Source organism: Mobula birostris, chromosome 2 (genome assembly GCF_030028105.1).
Source record: "Mobula birostris isolate sMobBir1 chromosome 2, sMobBir1.hap1, whole genome shotgun sequence".
In the NCBI taxonomy this organism is placed as follows: Eukaryota; Metazoa; Chordata; class Chondrichthyes; order Myliobatiformes; family Myliobatidae; genus Mobula; species Mobula birostris.
In genome coordinates this window covers 32,888,281-32,908,466 of record NC_092371.1, presented here as the reverse complement: position 1 = coordinate 32,908,466, position 20,186 = coordinate 32,888,281, and the positions used below count along the sequence as shown (strand labels likewise).

General features: G+C 42.0%; 1 protein-coding gene across 2 annotated transcripts in view; it reads left to right on the top strand.

The window, feature by feature from the left end:
- Window positions 1–20,186, top strand: part of LOC140185900 (protein-glutamine gamma-glutamyltransferase 2-like) — a 71,008-nt gene that overhangs the window by 32,632 nt on the left and 18,190 nt on the right. For both annotated transcript variants that reach the window (XM_072239713.1, XM_072239708.1), the window contains exon 7: window positions 12,422–12,548. In XM_072239713.1, the coding sequence (XP_072095814.1) occupies window positions 12,422–12,548 (127 nt within the window). The remainder of the gene's footprint in view (window positions 1–12,421; window positions 12,549–20,186) is intronic.

Sequence of the window (20,186 nt, the reverse complement as noted above, 5' to 3'; positions counted from 1 at the left end):
AAAACTAACCACTAAGCTCTGTGACGAGAATACACATAGATAAGATGTTAGCTGTCCTGTGTGATCAGCAGTTGGTCTGCCACCTGTCTTCAAGAGAGAGATAAGGAAGACAATGGAGCAGCATCTGGAGATGTGTAATGAAGGGACGGGGGAGAGAGCTGTCTGGAGCGGCTCCCCCTTTGAACCCTGAACTGTTTGAAGTGGTGGACAGGCGATACCCCACCAGGGGGATTAAAAGGGACAGGTTCGCTAAGGCAGGACACACACGACACCCGAGGTAGCGAGACCCTGGAAGCGGTGCGCCTCTCACGAGTCGGTGGGAAGTACCGGACAACGCACAGGGTGGAAAGGTACGATCAGTGGGAACCCGGTGTGTGTCCGCCCTTGCTTGGGGGCCGGGTTCACTGCAGAGGATCGACCGCATCTGGAGGAGGGGTCACAGTCGGTGACCTCAGGTGACATCACCAAGGACCCCCGAAAGTTGCTTGTGAGCAATATCGCCGGTCTGTGAGGGGAAGCCGTTTCTGAATGATCAGTCGTTCCCGTTCTCTCTCTCCCTCCCCCCACGTTGTCGATCGCCATGGCAATGATTACTGCGAACTGAACTAAATTGGACTGAACTTTTATGTCACTTTGAAATTTGGTCATTTACCCCTAGACAACGATAGAGCTTGATTGATGCTGTTATTTTAAATTCTGTGCACATGTGTGATTATCATTGCTGAACTGTTGCATTTATTATCCTTTCGATTACTGTGATGCTTGTTTCTTTATTAAAATTTTCTTAGTTCTAGTAATCCAGACTCCAACTGAGTGATCCATTTCTGCTGGTTTGGCAACCCAGTTATGGGGTACGTAACAGCTCCAAGACCTAGCCCTTGATATCTCCCTGTGCAACTGGATCTTCAATTTCCTCACTTGTAGGCCCCAGTCAGTATGGATTATTTGAGGAAGTAACAAGCAGGATAGACAAAGGAGCATCAGTAGATGTTGTTTACATGGTAGGGGCAGCTATGTTAGGGATTTTAAAGAAATTCTTAGATAGGCACATAAATAATGGAAAAGATGGAGGGCTATGTAGGAGGGATGGGTTAGATTGTCCTTAGACATGATAAAACGTCAGCACAATATCATGGGCTGAAGGGCCTGTACTGTGCTATAAGGTTCTTTGTTCTAGGTCTATCTTTAAGCCTGGAGGTACCTGCTTTCAGGTTTATGTATATTCTGCCTGATCATACCAAGTTATATTGTGATCAGAGCGAATGCATAAGTGAGGTATTTGATTACGAGGTAGCGCTAAGTGTAGACAGAATCCATGGAGGGGAGGGTGGTTTTCCTGATGTGCTGAGCTGTGTCCACAATTCTCTGCAGCGATTTTGCAATCGTAGGCAGAGCAGTACCGTAACAAGATGTGATGCATCTGGATAGGATGCTTTCCAGCAACACACATAAAAGTTGCTGGTGAACGCAGCAGGCCAGGCAGCATCTCTAGGAAGAGGTGCAGTTGACGTTTCAGGCCGAGACCCTTCGTCAGGACACTTCGTTAGGATGCTTTCCAGTCTGGATCAATAAAAAAAGATTGTGTTAAAGGGGAAATGCCAAATATCTTTGGTTTCATAGAAACCATAGAAACTACAGCAAAGAAACAGGCCTTTTGGCCCTTCTTAGCTGTGCCAAACCATCTTCTGCCTAGTCCCACTGACCTGCACACGGACCATATCCCTCCATACACCTCCCATCCATGTATCTGTCCAATTTATTCTTAAATGTTAAAAAAGAACCCGCATTTACCACCTCATCTGGCAGCTTATTCCATACTCCCACCACTCTCTGTGTGAAGAAGCCCCCCTTAATGTTCCCTTTAAACTTCTCCCCCCTCACCCTTAACCCATGTCCTCTGGTTTTGTTCTCCCCTTGCCTCAGTGGAAAAAGCCTGCTTGCATTCACTCTATCTATACCCATCAGAATTTTATATACCTCTATCAAATCTCCCCTCATTCTTCTACGCTCCAGGGAATAAAGTCCTAACCTATTCAACCTTTCTCTGTAACTGAGTTTCTCAAGTCCTGGCAACATCCTTGTAAACCTTCTCTGCACTCTTTCAACCTTATTTATATCCTTCCTGTAATTTGGTGACCAAAACTGAACACAATACTCCAGATTCGGCCTCACCAATGCCTTATACAACCTCATCATAACATTCCAGCTCTTATACTCAATACTTTGATTAATAAAGGCCAATGTACCAAAAGCTCTCTTTACGACCCTATCTACCTGTGACGTCACTTTTAGGGAATTTTGTATCTGTATTCCCAGATCCCTCTGTTCTACTGCACTCCTCAGTGCCTTACCATTAACCCTGTATGTTCTACGTTGGTTTGTCCTTCCAATGTGCAATACCTCACACTTGTCTGTATTAAACTCCATCTGCCATTTTTCAGCCCATTTTTCCAGCTGGTCCAAGTCCCTCTGCAGGCTCTGAAAACCTTCCTCTCTGTCTACTACACCTTCAATCTTTGTATCATCAGCAAATTTGCTGATCCAATTTACCACATTATCATCCAGATCATTGATATAGATGACAAATAACAATAGACCCAGCACTGATCCCTGTGGCACACCACTAGTCACAGGCCTCCACTCAGAGAAGCAATTCTCTACTACCACTCTTTGGCTTCTTCCATTGAGCCAATGTCTAATCCAATTTACCACCTCTCAATGTATACCTAGCCACTGAATTTTCCTAACTAACCTTCCATGCGGGACCTTGTCAAAGGCCTTACTGAAGTCCATGTAGACAATATCCACTGCCTTCCCTTCATCCACATTCCTGGTAACCTCCTCGAAAAACTCCAATAGATTGGTCACACATGACCTACCACGTACAAAGCCGTGTTGACTCTCCCTAATAAGTCCCTGTCTATCCAAATGCTTGTAGATTCTGTCTTTTAGTACTCCCTCCAATAACTTACCTACTACCGACGTTAAACTTACTGGCCTATAATTTCCCAGATTACTTTTCGATCCTTTTTTAAACAATGGAACAACATGAGCCACTCTCCAATCCTCCGGCACCTCACCTGTAGACAGCGACATTTTAAATATTTCTGCCAGGGCCCCTGCAATTTCAACACTAGTCTCCTTCAAGGTCCGAGGGAACACCCTGTCAGGTCCCGGGGATTTATCCACTTTAATTTTCCTCAAGACAGCAAGCACCTCCTCCTTTTCAATCTGTACAGTTTCCATGATCTCACTACCTGATTCCCTTAATTCCATAGACTTCACGCCAGTTTCCTTAGTAAATACAGACGCAAAAAACCTATTTAAGATCTCCCCCATTTCCTTTGGTTCCGCACATAGCTGACCACTCTGATCTTCAAGAGGACCAATTTTATCCCTTACAATCCTTTTGCTCTTAATATACCTGTAAAAGCTCTTTGGATTATCCTTCACTTTGACTGCCGAGGCAACCTCATGTCTTCTTTTAGCCCTCCTGATTTCTTTCTTAAGTATTTTCTTGCACTTCTTATACTCCTCAAGCACCTGATTTACTCCCTGTTTCCTATACATTTCATACAACTCCCTCTTCTTCTTTATCAGAGTTGCAATATCCCTTGAGAACCAAGGTTCCTTATTCCTATTCACTTTGCCTTTAATCCTGACAGGAACATACAACCACTGCACTCTCAAAATTTCTCCTTTGAAGGCTTCCCACCTACCAATCACATCGTTGCCAGAGAACCTGTCCCAATCCACGCTTTTTAGGTCCTTTCTCATTTCTTCAAATTTGGCCTTCTTCCAGTTCAGAACGTCAACCCTAGGAGCAGATCTATCCTTGTCCATGATCAAGTTTCCTGAGGGAGAAAGGCACTGGTGATCTCTCTTATACGTGGCATCAACGTGGTCAGACTAATAAGGCCTTTGATGATGATTATTCCTAGATACTTGAAACTTTCAAACCCCTCAACTTCAGCACCATTGATATAAACAGGACAATGTGTACCACCCCTTTCTGTGTGCAGTAACTAGCTCTTTTGTTTTGCTCATAGTGAGGGAAAGGTTGTAGCTGTGACACCATGTCATAGGTGCTCGATTTCTTTCCTGTATCTCAACTCAACATCAGTGGAGAATAGAAGAAGAAGGAATCAATCTGGCCTCTTAATTCTCTTACCTGCAGCTGTGTTCGATATTGATGGGTAGGGCAGAGCATCCCAAGATGTCAGCCTTGCGGGAAATTCAACTGAACGTTATTGATAATGCTGCTTGTACAGTACATTAACGCCTCCCATGTGGGAGCGGCTAACTGAGTGGCATAGGAGTAACTCTATTAACCACCACTACATCTCCCATTCCTGAAAAAGGTAGAAAAACTAGGTACAGACTTCTTGACCATAGAACTGCATTGAAATTATAGTCACTGAAATTGCATGACTCAGTTCACTTTATCCACAGTACATAACTCATACTCCTTACACAAACAAAAAAAGAATTGTCAACATTATAACTGTCTTTCTCTTTGTTTTTAACAATGTCTCACTCTCTTTGTTTTCTTCCTTTTCTTCACTGAGTTTTTAAAAAATACTTCATTTTGCGAAATGCTTTCAACATTTAAAAAAGCATTAAATCTGATGGAGGTCAGGGTAGACTAGCTGAATACTCCGCAAAGTGAGAGGATTATTCTGCCTCTTTAGTCACTTGCCCTAAGCTATTAGGCTGTGCAGTATATCTCTGTGGTGGGGCAGATAAACGACCATATCTGGTATAGGTCCTGGAAGTGTTGGAGTGGATGGAGATTCTTGAACAGGTGTGTCCACCCCAAGTAAGTGGCCCTTGTTATAAGGGTCAGGCCACTCTATTTCTTTATCTTCCTTTTATGGACTTTGAAACTATAGAAACGCACACCTGTACCACCTGATTTCACTTGTGACGTTCTGATCACAAACAACCGTGGTGCATGCTGCTGGACAATTGTTCCTTTGGTGGATTGATTTTAAACCCAAAAACAGATTCACCACTCCTGAGTGGCCACAAAGACATTATTTATGTCCGAGGTCATGCATGATCTTCGTTTTCTCATGCTGTGTTGTCTCAAAATTTCTCGCTCTGTCTAAGTCCAGTAAGTGAGATTGGAGAAGGGAAGGAAGAACGGGCAGGCTTATTGTCGGTCTCCGGCCCATTGACAGCTCTTATGGACTGCAAGATTCACAAGAGGTGTGAAGTGATAAGCTAACAGTGGTTTGTAGGGGTATCTTGTCTTCAGTAGGAGACTCTTAACAGTTTGCTCTGTTCTGTCCACTTCTCCACTTGCCTGTGGGTACTTGTCTGCTTTTCAAACTCCTGGATTTTGAATTCTGAGCAGCTGAATTGTAGATTGGTGATAACGTATCTTCTTCGCTGACAATCAACACTGGCGCACCTCAAGGGTGTGTGCTTAGCACACTGCTCTACTCTGAATACACATGACTGTGTGGCTAGGCATAGCTCAAATACCATCTACAAATTTGCTGATGATACAGCCATTGTTGGTAGAATCTCAGGTGATGATGACAGGGCATACAGGACTGAGATATGCCAACTAGTGGAGTGGTGCTGTAGCAACAACCTGACACTTAACGTCAGTAAGATGAAAGAGCTGATTGTAGACTTCAGAAAGGGTAAAACGAAGGAACACATACCTATCCTCATAGAGGGATCAGAAGTGGACAGAGTGAGCAGTTTCAAGTTCCTAGGTGTCAAGATCTCTGAGCATCTAACCTGGTCCAAACACATTGATGTTGTCATAAAGAAGTCAAGAAAGCCGCTATACTTTATTAGGAGTTTGAAGCGATTTGGCAGGTCAACAAATACACTCAAAAACTTCTATAGCTGCTCACTACTCTCTGGCGTCTCTGACGGGCTGCATCACTGTCTGGCATGGAGGGGCTACTGCACAGGACTGAAAGAAGCTGCAGAAGGTTGTAAATCTAGTCAGCTTCATCTTGGGCACTGGCCTACCAAGTACCCAGGACATCTTTAGGGAGCGGTGTCTCAGAAATGAAGTGTCCATTATTAAGGACCTCCAGCACCCAGGGCATGCCCTTTTCTCACTGTTACCATCAGGTAGGATATACAGAAGCCTGAAGGCACACACTCAGTGATTCAGGAACAGCTTCTTCCCTTCTGCCAACCGATTCCTGAATAGACTTTGAAACTTTGGACACTACCTCACTTTTTTTATACAGTATTTCTGTTTTTGCACATTTTTAAATAATCTATTCAATATACGTAATTGATTTACTTATTTATTATTACATTTTTTTCTCTCTCTCTGCTAGATTATGTATTACATTGAACTGCTGCTGCTAAGTTAACAAATTTCACATCACATGCCGATGAAAATAAACCTGATTCTGATTGTGATTCTGGACTGTTGTCTGACACAAGAGTCTCTGGTATTCCATGGCAAGTGAATACAGCTTTCAGGTGCTGTATAACTGCTGCTGAGGATGGAGAGGACAGCTTGGACACTTCAACATTCCATGAGTTGTAATCATGTGAGGAGATATTTAACCATATAACCATACAACAATTAAGGCACGGAAACAGGCCACCTTGACCCTTCTAGTCCATGCCGAATGCTTACCCTCATCTAGTCCCACTGACCTGCACTCAGCCCATAACCCTCCATTCCTTTCCTGTCCATATAGCTATCCAATTTTATTTTAAATGACAATATCGAACCTGCCTCTACCATTTCTGCTTGAAGCTCATTCTACACAGCTACCATTCTCTGAGCAAAGAAGTTCCCCCCTCATGTTATCCCTAAACTTTTGCCCCCTAACTCTCAACTCATGTCCTCTTGTTTGAATCTCCCGTATTCTCAATGGAAAAAGTCTATCCACGTCAACTCTATCTATCCCCCTCATAATTTAAAATACCTCTATTAAGTCCCCCCTCAACCTTCTATGCTCCAAAGAATAAAGACACAACTTGTTCAACCTTTCTCTGTACCTTAGGTGCTGAAATCCAGGTAACATTCTAGTAAATCTTTTCTGTACTCTCTGTATTTTGTTGACATCTTTACTATAATTCGGTGACCAGAACTGTACACAATACTCCAAATTTGGCCTTACCAATGCCTTGTACAATTTTAACATTACATCCCAACTCAATGCTCTGATTTATAAAGGCCAGTATACCAAAAGCTTTCTTCACCACCCTATCCACATGAGATTCCTCCTTCAGGGAACTATGCACCATTATTCCTAGATCCCCGTGTTCTACTGCATTCTTCAATGCCCTACCATTTACCATGCATGTCTTATTTTGATTAGTCCTACCAAGATGCAGCACCTCACATTTATCAGCATTAAACTCCATCTGCCATCATTCAGCCCACTCTTTTAACTGGCCTAAATCTCTCTGCAAGCTTTGAAAACCTACCTCATTATCCACAACTCCACCTATCTTAGTATCATCTGCATACTTTCTAATCCAATTTACCACCCCATCATCAAGATCATTAATGTATAGGACAAACAACATTGGACCCAGTACAGATCCCTGAGGCACACTACTAGTCACTGGCCCTCAATCTGACAAACAGTTATCCACCACTACTCTCTGGCGTCTCCCATCCAGCCACTGCTGAATCCATTTTACAACTTCAATATTAATACCTAACGATTGAACCTTCCTAACTAACCTTCCTTGTGGAACCTTGTCAAAGGCCTTACTGAAGTCCATATAGACAACATCCACTGCTTTACCATCATTAACTTTCCTAGTAACATCTTCAAAAAATTCAATAAGATTTGTCAAACATGACCTTCCATGCACAAATCCATGTTGGCCTTTCCTAATCAGACCCTTTCTATCCAGATAATTATAAGAATACTTTTCATCAATTTATCCACCACTGACGTCAAACTCACAGTCCGATAATTACTAGGTTTACACTTAGAACCCTTTTTAAAGAATAGAACAACACGAGCAATACGCCAATCCTCCAGCATCATCCCCGTTTCTAATGCTATTTGAAATATTTCTGTCAGAGACCCTGCTATTTCTACACTAACTTCCCTCAAGGTCCTAGGGAATATCCTGTCAGGACCCAGAGACTTAGCCACTTTTATATTCCTTAAAAGTCCCAGTACTTCCTCTTCTTTAATCATCATAGTTTCCATAACTTCCCTACCTGTTTCCCTTACCTTACACAATTCAATATCCTTCTCCTTAGTGAATACCGAAGAAAAGAAATTGATCAAAATCCCCCCCATCTCTTTTGGCCCCGCACATAGCTGTCCACTCTGATTCTCTAAGGGACCAATTTTATTCCTCACTATCCTTTTGCTGTTACTATAACTGTAGAAATCCTTTGGATTTATTTTCATCTTACTTGCCAAAGCAACCTTGTATCTTCTTTTAGCTTTTCTAATTTTTTTCTTAAGATTCTTTTTACATTCTTTATATTGGTTGAGCACCTCATTTACTCCATGCTGCCTATATTTATTGTAGATACCTCTCTTTTTCTGAACCAAGTTTCCAATATCCCTTGAAAACCATGGCTCTCCCAAACTTCTAACCTTTCCTTTCAACCTAACAGGAATATAAAGATTCTGTACCCTCAAAATTTCACCTTTAAATGACCTCCATTTCTCTATTACATCCTTCCCATAAAACAATTTGTCCCAATCCACTCCTTCTAAATCCTTTCGCATCTCCTCAAAGTTAGCCTTTCTCCAATCAAAAATCTCAACCCTGGGTCCAGACCTATCCTCCTCCATAATTATATTGAAACTAATGGCATTGTGATCACTAGACCCGAAGTGCTCCCCAACACATACCTCCGTCACCTGACCTATCTCATTTCTTAACAGGAGATCCAACACTGCCCCTTCTCTAGTTGGTACCTCTATGTATTGGTGCAAAAAACTACCCTGCACACATTTTACAAACTCCAAAACATCCAACCCTTTTACAGTATGAGCTTCCCAGTCTATGTGTGGAAAATTAAAATCTCCCACAATTACAACCTTGTGCTTACCACAAATATCTACTACAGGTTTCCCCCGTCCTCCGAAGATAGAGCGTTCTTATGAAACGGTTCGTAAACCGAAATGTCGTAAAGCGAAGAAGCAATTACCATTTATTTATATGGGAAAATTGTGTGAGCGTTCGCAGACCCAAAACAACCTACCAAATCATGCCAAATAACACATAAAACCTAAAATAACAGTAACATATAGTAAAAGCAGGAATGATATGATAAATACACAGCCTATATAAAGAAGAAATACTTTTCCACAATCATTATTAAACTGTTCTCCATAGCGAAAATCTCATGCAAGCGCTGTTGGCAGAAAATCTCACGCAAGCGCTGTTGGCAAGAACACGCTCTCCAATAACCTTTAAGCTATGAAGCTGCCAAATCATACCAAATAACATGTAAAAATACACAGCCTATATAAAGTAGAAATAATGTATGTACAGTGTAGTATCACTTACTGGAATTAGGAAGACAGCGCCGAGCACACTGATGTTGGTGTGTTAGGCTGAGGCGTCGCAGGTTGGGATGGTGCAGTGGCCCCCACCCTCCAGGCTGCCGAGTGATACATTGCCATGAAGCATGCAGGAATGCAGCGGTAGCCGGGAGGCACACAGCACATCTTTAAGAAAAAAACTGAAATAAACAAGCTAATTAATTAGGTGCCTCCTGGCTTGTAATTGTTGGCCCAGATCAGTGCCAATTTCCGATTGCGTTGTCTCTGATCTGGGCCGACAATTACTTGTCGGCGGCACCTAATTAATTAGCATGTTTATTTCGGCTTTTTTCTTAAAGATGTGCTGTGTGTCTCCCAGCTACCGTTGTATTCTCCGCTAATCGGTATCTGTCTGTGGCCTGGGGGTTGGGGTGGTGGGACACTGGGGTGTCACCTTGTCATCGTCTGTTTCCATTAGAGCAGGCAACCCATCTTCTTCTATCTCTGCCCGCCTCGATGACGAAAGTCAAGGTTCGTTATCTGATGTGGAAGGCTTGCTTGACTGCTGAGCCTCGTGCATTTTTCTATCACACAGTTCTTTGTAAGGACTCAAACCATCCTGCAAATATCCCCTAAACCGACGTACCCTTTCAAAATTAAAGTTGTACTTTATCATTACTCATTTGGTTTCAATTTTTATCCTTTTTTCTTCCAATTGCATCAGCTCTTCATCTGTCAGTTCTTGGTCATGGGATGCCAAAACCTCTTCAACATCATGTTCGTCAGCTTCCACAAGCCAAACTCACATTGTCCTTACTCGTTCACCACGATCAAAATGCTTAATTATGTCTAGTTTTACGCTAAGTGTAACACCCTTACGAGCTCTTTCAGGCTTTTCTGATACCTTAGAACTGATCTTGCAAACGGCTGCTCACAGGCACGTGTTTAAGCAATGCCGACAAGAATGCAGTTCCGAATCTGGGGAGAGCGGCTGCTCGAGGCATGCGCTGCCTTTTATCGCGCGCTGCTTTTTTTCCGTAACAGTGAAAACACCTTCTGAAAGTGAAAACAGGGTACTAATGTAGGTCTTTCGTAACAGTGAGGTTTCGTAAAGTGAACGTTTGAAAAGCGGGGTACACCTGTATCTCCTTACAAATTTGCTCCACCACTTCTCGCTCCCCATTAGGTACTCTATAATACACCCCTATAAGTGTTACTGCACCTTTCCCATTCCTCAGTTCCACCCAAATAGCCTCCCTAAATGAGCCCTCTAATCTATCCTGCCAGAGCACCGCTGTAATATTTTCTCTGACAAGCAATGCAGCACCTCCCCCTCTTGTCTCTCCGATTCTATCACACCCGAAGCAATGAAATCTTTTCAGTTTGTCTCCTTTCACTTTGAAAATCTCTATGCCTGCCATTTGCCACAAAAAGATTGGGAATTCTGTGAGACAGAAAGACTCAGCATGAATTTTGTGCAGTTTTCTGCATGCTTCACACCACTTTACATAATCTCCCATGGTGAGAAATTTTGGGACAGCACCATGTGAGAAAATCAAGAGCATGCATGATCTCAGACACAGAGCAAAGTCTTTGTCACCACTCAGGAGTGGTGAAGCTGTTTGGATTTCAAAACAATTCACTAAAGGAACAATAGTCCAGCAGTGTGCAGAGCAGGCCACCAGCTGGTTTGTCTTGCTCTTAGGCAATAGTTTTCAATGCCTTGATGTCCTTAGTGGATTTGATTGATGATTTTTGGTGTGCATAGAATTAAAATTTATTTAAATCTTACATCCATCCCACAATGTGAGGGAGTAAAAATCTTTGCTTTTTGTCTCCGTTGCAATGTACAGACAAGTAAATCTGTAAGTCTAATTGCTATGGAAAGAAGCTGTTCTGTAGTCTGATGGTCCTGGCTTTAATGCTGTGGTACCATTTGCCAGGCAGAAGCAGCTGAAACAGTTTATGGTTGGGGTGACTGGTGTCCCCAGTGATCTTCCAGGCCTTTTTTACACACCTGCTGCCATAAATGTCCTCAGTGGAGGGAAGTTCACATCCGCAAATGTGTCGGGTTGTCGGTACCACTGTCTGCAGTGCCCAGTGATCAAGGTTGGAGCAGTTCCTGTATCAGGCAGTGATACAGCCAGTCAGGATGCTCTCAACGGTGCCTTGTAGAAGGGCTTGAGGATCTGAGAGTTCATGCCGAACTTCTTCAGTCACTTGAGGTAGGAGAGACGCTGTTGTGCTTTTTTTTGCCACAAAGCGGGTGTGTGCAGTCCAGGTGAGATCATCGATGATGTGTATGCCGAGGAACTTGAAACTACTCACCCTCTCAACTGCAGACCCATTGATGTTGATCGAGCCAATCCTGTCTCTGTTCCTCTTGTAATCCACAATCAGCTCTTTTGTTTTTTGGACATTGATGGAGAGGTTGTTATCTTAGCACCACTGTGTCAGGGTGTCAGTTTCTCCTCGGTAGGCTGTCTCATCACCGCTAGAAATAATGCTGATCAAAGTCGTGTCATCTGTGAATTTGATTAGCAGATTGGAGCTGTGTGCAGCAGCACATTCATGGGTGTAAAGGGAGCAAGAAGGAGGCCCAGACCTTCAATAACCATCCTTCACAACTGGTGGCTGCATCTCACCAAGTTTTGCCTGTTAAATAAACACACATGCACGCGTACACACACTACTTTTATATCTACCAGTTCAGCTCTCCATATTTGTGATACCTCGTGTTCCCGTATATAAGCACCCAAATACACACAAGAAATGAATTTAACTCAACATTGCCTACCCATTCTTTCAGATTTTATCTTCAATGCATATCTGAATCTGAAGACCAGTGCCTGAAATCAGTTAATTGCTACATGGACTAACCCCAATAATCCCTCTATCAGAGTATAGTGGATGATTCTTCAGCAGTTCTAGTCAATTCCATTTCTTTTACATTCCTGCAGTTTTGAGATGCCTGGGAATTCCTTCACGAGTTGTCACAAACTTTAACTCTGCTCACGACACAAACGGCAACTTAACTATCGAGGAAGTAATAGATGAATCTGGAAAACTGCTTGGTGAACAAATATGGTGAGTCACAATGGTATTAATTAAAATTTAATACAGGAATAATTTCAATTGTTATTACTTCAAATTGAAACTAATAATCAAAACTATTGGATTAGACAGTGTACAAGATTTCAGTCTATAGTGAAAATGTTAGTTTAAGCTCTTGGATATTTATCCTTCAGAAATTATGATCCAATATTTGAGACCAACATCCATCAAGCACATTTAATCCATTACTTTCTGTACAAATGTGCATCTGCTCTGTCTGAGGTGAACATTTATACTCATAGAACATTGTGCTATTTCTTCAAGTATTCAAAGATTTTTATTTTCCTTGGCAATTGTGGTGAAAGGGTTAACTTGATTTTGGGGATGGTGGCAATATATAACTTGAGTGAAAGTCTTCATGTTGTAAGACACATTGGTATGTATATAATGTCCACATGGACATTAAAATGGTGTCCATCTTCTTCGGTTTATGTAAACTTATGTCAATTTATGTTTGTCTTGTTCATAATGTATTGCGAGGCTGTTGAAATTGGCTAGTTTTCATGGCACTTGTGCCTTGAGGGTATATGCCATATGACCATAAGACATAGGAGCAGAATTAGGCTATTTAAAGAATCAAGTCTGCTCCACCATTTCATTGTAGCTCATTTATTTATTCCTCTCAAGCCCATTCTCCTGCCTTCTCGCCGTAACCTTTGAGAGACAGTATATAAGCCAGAAAGTTTGACAGTATATAAGAAAAATGTCTTGGGGGATTTCTATCTGCAGGTAGATTGGGTTGGTGCTGGAATTTGTAGAATGTCTACACGATGGCTGTTTTAAAGCAGCTTGTGGTGGAGCCTACTAGGGAAAAGGCAGTTCTGGACTGCGAGTTGTGTAATGAACCAGATTTGATTAGGGAACTGCAAACAAAGAAAGAAAATTGGAGGCAGTGATCATAATATGATAGAATTCCCCCTGCAGTTTGAGAGGGATATATCAGATACCAGTATTACAGTGGAGTAAAGTGAATTACAGAGGCATGTGACAGGAGATGGCCAAAGCTGGTTGGAAGGGGACACAGTCAAGGATGACCATAAGACTCTAAGAATTAGGCATTTGACCCATCACACCTACTCCACCATTTCATCATGGCTGATCCACTTTTCCTCTCAGCCCCAATCTCCTGCCTTCTGCTTGTATCCCTTCATGCCCTGACTAATCAAGAATCAATAAAGCTCTCCATTAAATACAGTGCTTATAAAAATAATTCACCTCCCTCGAAAGCTTTCATATTTTATTTTTACAAAATTGAATCATAATGGATTTAATTTGACTTTTTTTGACACTGAACAACAGAAAAAGATTTTTTCATGTCAAAGTGAAAACTCATCTCTACAAAGTGCTCTAAATTCATTATAAGTATATGTCACATACCCCATGATGGGTTAAAGATCCAGCAGAAATGGAAAACACTTGGGAGTCCAGTATTGCTATTAACTAATGGTATTTATTAGTAACTACGCAATACAGTAATATAAAATCAGATATATAAAGCAGGTTAGCAATGATTATATATAAGTAAGTGTGGAAATATATATAGAAACATAGAAACATAGAAAATAGGTGCAGGAGTAGACCATTCGGCCCTTCGAGCCTGCACCGCCATTCAGTATGATCATGGCTGATCATCCAACTCAGAACCCTGTACCAGCCTTCCCTCCATACCCCCTGATCCCTTTAGCCACCAGGGCCATATCTAACTCCCTCTTAAATATAGCCAATGAACTGGCCTCAACTGTTTCCTGTGGCAGAGAATTCCACAGATTCACCACTCTCTGTGTGAAGAAGTTTTTCCTAATCTCGGTCCTAAAAGGCTTCCCCTTTATCCTCAAACTGTGACCCCTCGTTCTGGACTTCCCCAACATTGGGAACAATCTTCCTGCATCTTGCCTGTCCAATCCCTTTAGGATTTTATACGTTTCAATCAGATCCCCCCTCAATCTTCTAAATTCCAACGAGTATAAGCCTAGTTCATCCAGTCTTTCATCATATGAAAGTCCTGCCATCCCAGGAATCAATCTGGTGAACCTTCTTTGTACTCCCTCTATGAAAACCAAACTTCTTTGAGTCTAGGGGTAAATAGATAGCCTTACAAAGATGAGTAAAGTTCAGTTCAGTTTGTGGTATTGAGTTGAGTAGTGATGGAGAGACAGAGAGAGAGAGATTTGAGTCTTCAGGTAAGCTGACACTGTCAATCTTCCCGTTGTCCTCCGAAATCCTTTAGAAGTCACTGACTGTAACCACAACAAGGGGACCGTTCTTCTGTGGTAGAGTTATCAACCCAGGCGAGGGTTGGACACACAAATAATTCCCCACCGTCTTTGCACTGCGAGAGCCACTGATCGATTCTCCTGATCGATCCTCCAAAACCCACTTTTTCTGTGGGCACAACAAAGCTCATTTAGTATCCAAAACCATGTGTCTGTAGGTCTAACAGCTGACCTTCTATTTATCTCACCGTGCCGAGTACCAACTGTCCATCAAGCAGCTCCTCCCCTCTCTCTCTGTAAGAACTTGGAAGCTGCTAGTGTCCTTGTAGAAAGTATAAACATGCTGCGGAAAAACCATAACACCATCTCAAAGTAATCTTTGCCTCTCTCTCTCCTTCTTTCTCTCTCTTTTAACAATTTGTCTGTGTTGGACAACTCTCTCTCTCTTTACAAAAGCACAGTTCATAGGGGTAATTCAGGACCCCGTCACACCCCCTTCCTTTTAGAAAAAAATTTTGATGCAGTCAAAATTTTAGTTTAAATGTAAATTACAAAGTTTAAAACAATGCATGTATAGTCATCAGATAACAGAGCAAAAATATGTACAATTTCTAATTTAACAGCTAGATAAACAATCAGCTATAATGTTGTCAGTACCTTTCACATGTTTGATTTCTAAGTCATATTCTTGCAATATCAGACTCCAATTTAATAACGTATTCTTATCCCTCATCTTAGTTAGAAACACTAACAGATTGTGATCCATGTTAACCACAAGTGGTCTCTGGGCAGGACAAACATAGACCTCAAAATGTTGTAAAGCCAAAATAAGTGCTAGTAATTCCTTTCCAACAGTGGAATATTTTTTCTGATGCGCATTAAATTTCTTTGAGAAATAAACTACTGGGTGTTCAATGTCATCCACACCCTTCTGTAACAGTACTGCCCCAGCAGCTTCATCGCTAGCGCCTGTCGCTATAGAAGATGGCTTGGAAAAATCAGGTTCTTTGAGCACAGAATGATAACACAGGATGGTTTTCAGGCATTAAAATGCCTCCTGGCAAAGATCACTCCATACAAATCTTACCCTCTTCCCTAGGAGTTTCGTTAGGAGGCGAGCGATGTCTGAAAAGTTCTTACAAAACTTACGATAATACCCAACTATTCGTAAAAACCTTCTCAAAGCTCTCTTGCTGGACGGAACAGGAACCTGAGCAACAGCTTGAACCTTGGCCGGTACAGGAGCTGGTTGGCCCTGGCCTACTACATAACCCAGATATGTAACTGTGGCATGACCAAAATCACTTTTAGCGAGGTTCACAGTAAGATTAGCCTTGGACAGCCTTTCAAATCAGTTTTTCTACCACTGCAATATGCTCTTCCCTTGTGTCATTCCAGACCACTAAATCATCAATATAAGCCCCTGTGTTTTCTAACCCTCTAATCACAGAATTGATCATTCTTTGAAGTGTCCCTGGAGCATTTTTAACCCGGATGTTAAAACGTTGTATTCATACAGTCCAGATGGTGTCACAAATGCTGATATTTCTCTGGCCTTCTCTGTTAAAGGAACACATCAATATCCTTTTAACAGGTCAATCTTTGTAAGGTATTTAGCCTTCCCCACTGTATCAATACAGTCATCCACTCTCTTTCCTTGTTCCTTCTTGTTTCCAATTTCTTGTTCAACCATTTTACTTTTCTCTAAATTCATTCTGTAAGGATGCTCTTTGATCGTCTGGGCTGAATTTACAACGACGTCATGCACTTCAGTTGTACACCGTCTTGGAATGTCAGGGAATAAATCTTTATGCTTGCTAATTAATTCTTTCAATCGTTTTTGAGGTGTAGATTCCAACTGATGGACCTTATCAGTAATATTTTTCAAAACAATGGAATTCTTAAATCTTGATGATACTAGATTCAGCGGGTTAAAATGATTTTGCACCTCATTCCCAGCCTTCACGACTCCATTTGTTTTCATAACAATCCTCCCAAGTGCCATCCTATCAAACAAGTGTTTTATTTTAATTTGAACATTCTGCAAACTTTCCTTTGCAAGGTCACAAACCTTATTAAATCTTTTCTGGAATTTCAAAACATAATCTAATACGCTGACACACATTTCCAAATCAGACCACAGTTCTCTGAGTAGGGTCAAAGGTCCTTTGGGCCTATGGTTGAAAATGAATTCAAAAGGACTGAACCCCAGGGATTCTTGAATTAAGTCTCTAACAGTAAATAGGAGTAGGGGAACCCCCTCATCCCAATTTTTCCCATTTTTCACACAACATGTTTTAATCATGGTCTTAAGAGTGGACTTGACTGTTCCAAGGCTCCCTCTGTGTGAGATGCAGATGACACAATGTGCTTAGCTCCCAATTCTCCAACTATCCCCTGGAATGTTCTCGAAGTAAAGTTACTACCCTGGTCAAATTGAATTTCTCTGGGCAGAGCTACCAGTGTGAAAAACTTACTGAATGCTTTTACCGCAGTCTTGGCCTGGTTGTTTCCCAGAGATACCGCTTCAGGGAACCTAGATGCAGCACACATAACAGTTAGCACATACTGATGACTAGCTGCAGTCTTTGGCAATGGGCCAACACCATCCACTATGACCCTAGAAAAAGGTTCACCAAAAGCAGGGTTCAGTTTAAGTGGTGCTACTTGAATATCCTGATTAAGTTTCCCCTCAACCTGACAGGTATGGCAAGTCCTGCAAAAATTCACACCATCTTTTCTTAAACTAGGCCAGTAGAATTCCTTCATAATCCTGCTCACTGTCTTTCTCACTCCAAAATGTCCACCTAAAGGCATCTTGTGGGCCAAGTTTAAAATTTCAGCCCTGTAAACCTTTGGAACCACTACCTGATGCACAATAGCCCAATCCTCACTTTCAGGCACAGTGGCTGGTCTCCACTTTCTCATCAACACCCCATCTTTAAGGTAATATCCCACTGTCTCTTTCTGAATTTCATCCTCAGAGAGAGCTGTCTCTTTTAAAGCCACAGTTTCAGGATCTTTATTTTTTTCCTCTATGAATTCCTTCCTTTATAAGGACAAGTCTTTCTCATCCTCCTTACTCTCCTCAGTCTTACTACCCTCTAAGTCCTGTTGGTATAGGGACGGTAGGAAAGTTAGATAAATCAACACTGGCATCAGCAGACTTTTTAAACATACTTCTGGTTACTGCTCATGCGGGATACACATCAGCATCTATGGGTGGGTCTTCAGCAGCAGCAGGCTTACTTGTGAGCTAAACTGCAGGGTAAGCATCTCCACCTGCAAGGTCATTACCAAGTAAGACATCAACATGGTCTATCGGTAGTTCAGATCACGCCCCTATTGTGACTGGTCTGGATACCAATTCGCATTTCAAAACTATCTTATGCAAAGGCACGGCCCCAGTCCCCTTTCCAATACCTTTGATAATATTCACTTCACCAGTCTCTGTCGCAGCACCAAATTCCAAAACACTCTTTAATGCCAGGGACTGAAAAGCTCCAGTATCTCTCCAGATTCTCACTGGAACTGGGGTTGACCCCTCCTTTAGAGACACAAACCCATTTGAAGTAAATCTCTCGAGTTCCTCTTGAACTCCGTCGGACCACTCCTTCTTCAGCAGTGTTTTAACCGTCTGAACGCAGGCATTTGGGGTTTTCTCTTTCTCTTTTCCTTTTTCCCTCTTCATAGCAAAACAATTGGACACCACATCACCAGGTTTCCCGCAAAAGTAACACTTGAAACTGGGAAGTTTTCCCCCCGACTGCTTTCCTTCCTCCTTACTTTTGTCACTAGTCCCTGTCTTACTTTCTGGTTTAGCCGGTGCATTATCTCTACTACGTTTTTGGTAACTCCTATTCGGAAAAAACCTAACCTTATGAGTTAAGGCATACTTGTCTGCTAATCTAACAGACTCTGACAGTGTCACTGCCTCCTTCTCATCTAAGTACGTCCTTATACCATCAGGGACGCAACCTTTAAACTGTTCAATCAATATCAACTCTTTCAGGTTGTCAAGATCCTCACTTGCCCCTTTCGAGGTACACCAGCGATCAAAGTACATCTGCATCTCATGGTCAAACTCCAAATACGTGCGGTCCCAACGCTTCCTCAAATTTTGGAACCTTTGCCTGTATGGCTCTGGGACCAACTCGTAAACTTTAAGTACAGCACCTTTCACTACATCATAATCATTTGCGTCTACAACAGACAACGCCGAATACGCTCATTGGGCCTTCCCTTTAATCACACTTTGTAACAGAACAGCCCACTGATCTCTTGGCCAGTTCCGATTCATGGCCACTATTTCAAATTGTAGGAAATACCTATCGACTTCTGTTTCCTCAAATGGAGGTATCAATTTAATTTCTTGGCTAATATTAAATGGTACAACCGGCTCCCTACTACGGCTTGGCACTGGAATTCCTTGCCACACCATCTCCCTCTCAAACTCTCTGCGTTTGTCTGCCTTTCTAGCCTCATGGATCCTCTACTTCTCTGCTTCATCAGCCTCGAGCTGTTTTTATTTCAATTTCAATTGCAGCTGAACCTCAGTCTCAGTAAGTACCTTACCCTCAGCGAATAACTCCAACACCTCCTCATCAAACTTTCCCTTAGCTATATAATGCTGAGCTATTATCGTCTGCATCTGAGCTTGTCTCATTCTTGTGGTCACTGTTAGTCTTCACTTTTGAGCAATTCCCAACAGCACATCACTCTTAGCATCATCCAGTTCTTCAGGGGTTGGTTCCAACAGAAACCTCTCAACACTGATGTCCATTTCTGCTGTTTTTCCACACAAACAAATCAAAAGGGATTTTCCCCCAATCAATTCAGACAAGCCTCCCACAACTCATTCAAATGCCGGATATGCAGGCCCCAATTTTGTCACGTAACCCGTGACAGGTTAAAGATCCAGCAGAAATGGAAAACAATTTCGAGTCCAGTATTGCTATTAACTAATGGTATTTATTAGTAACTACGCATTACAGTAATATAAAACTAGATATATAAAACAGGCTAGCAATGATTATATATAAGTAAGTTTGGAAATATATATGTAAACCAAGCTTCTTCGAGTCTAGGGGTAACTAGTCTTACAAAGATAAATAAATTTCAGTTCAGTTTGTGGTATTGAGTTGAGTAGTGGTAGAGGGATAGAGAGAGAGAGAGAGATTTGAGTCTTCAGATGAGCTGACACCGTCAATCTTCCCGTTGTCCTCCGAAATCTTTTAGAAGTCACCGACTGTGACCACAAGAAAGAGGACCGTTCATCTGTGGTAGAGTTATCAACCCAGGCGAGGGTCGGACACACGAATAACTCCCCACCGGTCACACCCTTTTCACACTGCGAGAGCCACTGATCGATTCTCCTGATCGATCCTCCAAAACCCAC